Consider the following 3,192-nt stretch of genomic DNA (forward strand, 5'->3'; position numbering starts at 1 on the left):
ATCCCTCTGCAGCTTCCCTGGAGCCCCTTCAGCTCCTGCAGGTTGCTCTGAGGTCTCCACACAACCTTCTCTTCTCCAGGCTGAACATCCCAAATTCTCTCCTAGGGGAGATGCTCCAATTGTCTGATCATCTTTGTGGCCTCCTCTGGCCTTGCTCCAACAGTCTCATATCTCCTGGCATTGAGAGCACCAGAACTATGTGCAGTATTCCAGGTGTGGCCTCACCAAAGTGGAGTAGAGGGGGTTATCATCCTATGGTAACATTATCACAGAATCAGTCAGGTTGGAAAAGACCTTAGTTCACCAAATCCAATCTCTGACCTAACACCACCATTCCATCTTGATCAGAGCACTAAGTGCCATGTCTAGTCTCTCCTTAAACTCCTCCAGGGATGGTGACTCCACCACCTCCCTGGGCAGCACATCCCAGTGCCTGACAGCCCTTTCCATGGAGAAATTCCTCCTGATGGCCAACGTAAACCTCCCTGTGCAGCTTGTAACTATGTCCTCTCATCTTGCCCCTTGTTCCCTGGGAGCAGAGCCTGAGCCCACCTGGCTGCACCTCCTGGCAGGAGCTGGAGAGAGCAATGAGTTCCCCCTGAGCCTCCTGTTCCCCAGGCTGAGCCCCCACAGCTCCCTCAGCCACTCCTCATAGGACTTGTGTTCCAGTGCTTTCTCAGCTCCTTTCCCTTCCCTGGACACATCCAGCCCCTCAACATCTTGAAGTGATGACCCAGATCTAGACACAACACTCAAGTTCTCATCACATTACACAACACTAGCACAGCTTAATTACAGCTGCTTAACATGAGGCAAACACGAGTTTTTCGGGGCAATAAAACATGATGAGACACGAAAAGATGGTTCAATACTCTCTGCTAAAGAGGTTGTTCAGACAGGAGGTTAGAGGCCAAGAGAGCTCATGACTGCACAGAGGTGTGAATTATTGCACCATAATTCTCGCCCTGCAGGGCTTTGGTGCAATTAATAACTGTTTTCATGCTTTAAATACATTTTCTCACACCATAAAAAAGCAGAAATGGAAAGTAGTTGCTGATGGGAGAAGTACTGGGCACAGACTGGAGCAGCTTCCTTGGGTTTGTGCTGGTTTGAGCTGCTTTTAAGTGATTTGAGGACCTTGCTTGGCTTTAAAACTGTGTAGGCCCAAATCAAAGTTATTTCCCTTGGATATTCCAAGTTGGGAAGCAGCTCCTGTTTATTTGCAGCATCTTTTCACCACAGACTTCAGTCACACAACAAGTTCCCCACACCAAGGTACCAACTCTGAGCTGTGAATGTCTTTGTATTTAAAGCAGGAAAGAGGTGGATTTGGAAACACTTAGGTGTTTGGGGTTTGGTTTTTTTGTGTGCAGCCTAGTCCTGTGGCAAATTTAAACCTGTTCCAGTTTAATTTGGGATAACCTGGAAGCTGAAGGAAAAGAGATATCCCAGACATAAAATGCTCTTTGAGGCCTCTGATCCATAACCTACTGAAGCAGCTGGAAATGCAAGCCTTCTCTTTACTGGGAGCTGAGTTTCCCTCTTCATACTGAAACCATGCCATAAAAATGCTGTTCCAGGGATATTTTTCTCCACTTGTTATTCAAACCCTGTGAGGGTGATGCCTGGGGTTGGTCAACACAAACTGCTTTCATGTCACTATATAATGCACCATATGAACATCCCTGACTGGATTGGGACTTGTTAACCAGCCTGATGTCAAAGAGCCAATCCTTAAGAGCAAGCCCAGGGATTGGGAATACAGGTAGCAAGACAGAAAATTGATTGGGAGTTTGAACCTTCACTTAAGAAAGCCTTAATGGGATGAGGAGATTAATAACTGAGTCTCTGGGGTTGTCTGACACTGCTTCGAGCACCCCTAGGGTCATTAATAGCAAGTGCAGGTCAGGTACATGGGGTTTAGTCTCTTTCTGGATGTTACTGGACACATCCTTGGGGCATGTTATGGTTTTTAGGCAGGTGTAGTTTTGTGCATGTGTCCTTTGTTCTGAGGAGCATCAGGGAGAGCATTGCCAGCAGGGCAGGGAGGAGATTCTGCCCCTCTACTCAGCCCCAGTGAGGCACAGCTGGAATGTTGGGTCCAGTTCTGATTCCTCAGGGCCAGATCTCTAAGGTCCATTCCAAGCCCTTAACATTCCATGATTCTATGACGGCTGGGGCAAACTCTCTGTTGTGCATCTCTGATTCCCAGCATCAGCCAAACTAGTTGTGTAGCTAGAAAAGAATAGGTTGGTGGGTTTTCATATAGATTCAGTATCCCATCAGGAACTGGAATGATAGGACCAGGAGGAATGGCTTCCCACTGCCAGAGGGCAGGGACAGCTGGATGTTGGGCAGGAATTGCTCCCTGTGAGGTGCTGAGGCACTGGCACAGGTTGCCCAGAGCAGCTGTGGCTGCTCCATCCCTGGGAGTGTTCCAGGCCAAGTTGGATGGGGCTTGGATTCACATATTTCCTTGCAAAGTTTTGGCATTCAAAACAGCCTATAGGTCTCTTTTTTATTGCAGACACCAGGCAAGTGCAGCCATCTCCACCCTGGTCCTATGACCAGTCCTACCAGTACCTGGGCTCCATCGCCACCCCCTCGGTGCACCCTGCGACGCCAATATCACCTGGCAGAGCCAGTGGCATGAGCTCCCTCACCGCAGAGATCTCCAGTAGACTCTCAGGTGAGTACCTCAGTTAGTTCCCTCACACCCATGGGACAACTCCTTCACACCCTCAAGGGACAGTTCACCCACACCAAAGGGATAGTTTGGTCTGTCCCAAATCCTGGGCTGCATCCCAAGGAGTGTGGGCAGCAGGTCAAGGGAGGTGATTCACCCCCTCTGCTCTGGTGAGGTCCCATCTGGAGTGCTGCACACAGCTCTGGTGTCCTCAACATCAGAAGGACGTGGAACTGTTGTGCAAGGCCAGAGGAGGCCACAAAGCTGATCAGAGGGTTGGAGCAGCTTCCCTAGGAGAGAGTTGGGGCTGTTCAGCCTAGAGAACAGAAGGTTGTGTGGAGACCTCAGAGCAACCTGCAGAAGCTGAAGGGGCTCTAGGGAAGCTGCAGAGGGATCTGTGTTGGGAAGCTGCAGAGGGATCTGTGCTAGGAACTGCAGGGACAGGACAAGGGGAAACTGATACAAATTGAAAGAGGGAAATTTATTTTAGATCTCAGGCATAAGTT

The 3,192-nt window shown here is 49.4% G+C and overlaps 1 protein-coding gene across 1 annotated transcript in view; it reads left to right on the forward strand.

Annotated features, from left to right (window-relative positions):
• RUNX1 (runt-related transcription factor 1) overlaps nucleotides 1–3,192 on the forward strand; it is a gene marked incomplete at its 5' end in the record, with an annotated part of 66,213 nt that overhangs the window by 58,120 nt on the left and 4,901 nt on the right. The window contains one exon of the mRNA XM_009080286.1: nucleotides 2,528–2,689. Coding sequence (XP_009078534.1) covers nucleotides 2,528–2,689 — 162 coding nt within the window. The remainder of the gene's footprint in view (nucleotides 1–2,527; nucleotides 2,690–3,192) is intronic.

Source organism: Acanthisitta chloris, unplaced genomic scaffold, assembly GCF_000695815.1.
Source record: "Acanthisitta chloris isolate BGI_N310 unplaced genomic scaffold, ASM69581v1 scaffold298, whole genome shotgun sequence".
Taxonomy (NCBI): domain Eukaryota; kingdom Metazoa; phylum Chordata; class Aves; order Passeriformes; family Acanthisittidae; genus Acanthisitta; species Acanthisitta chloris.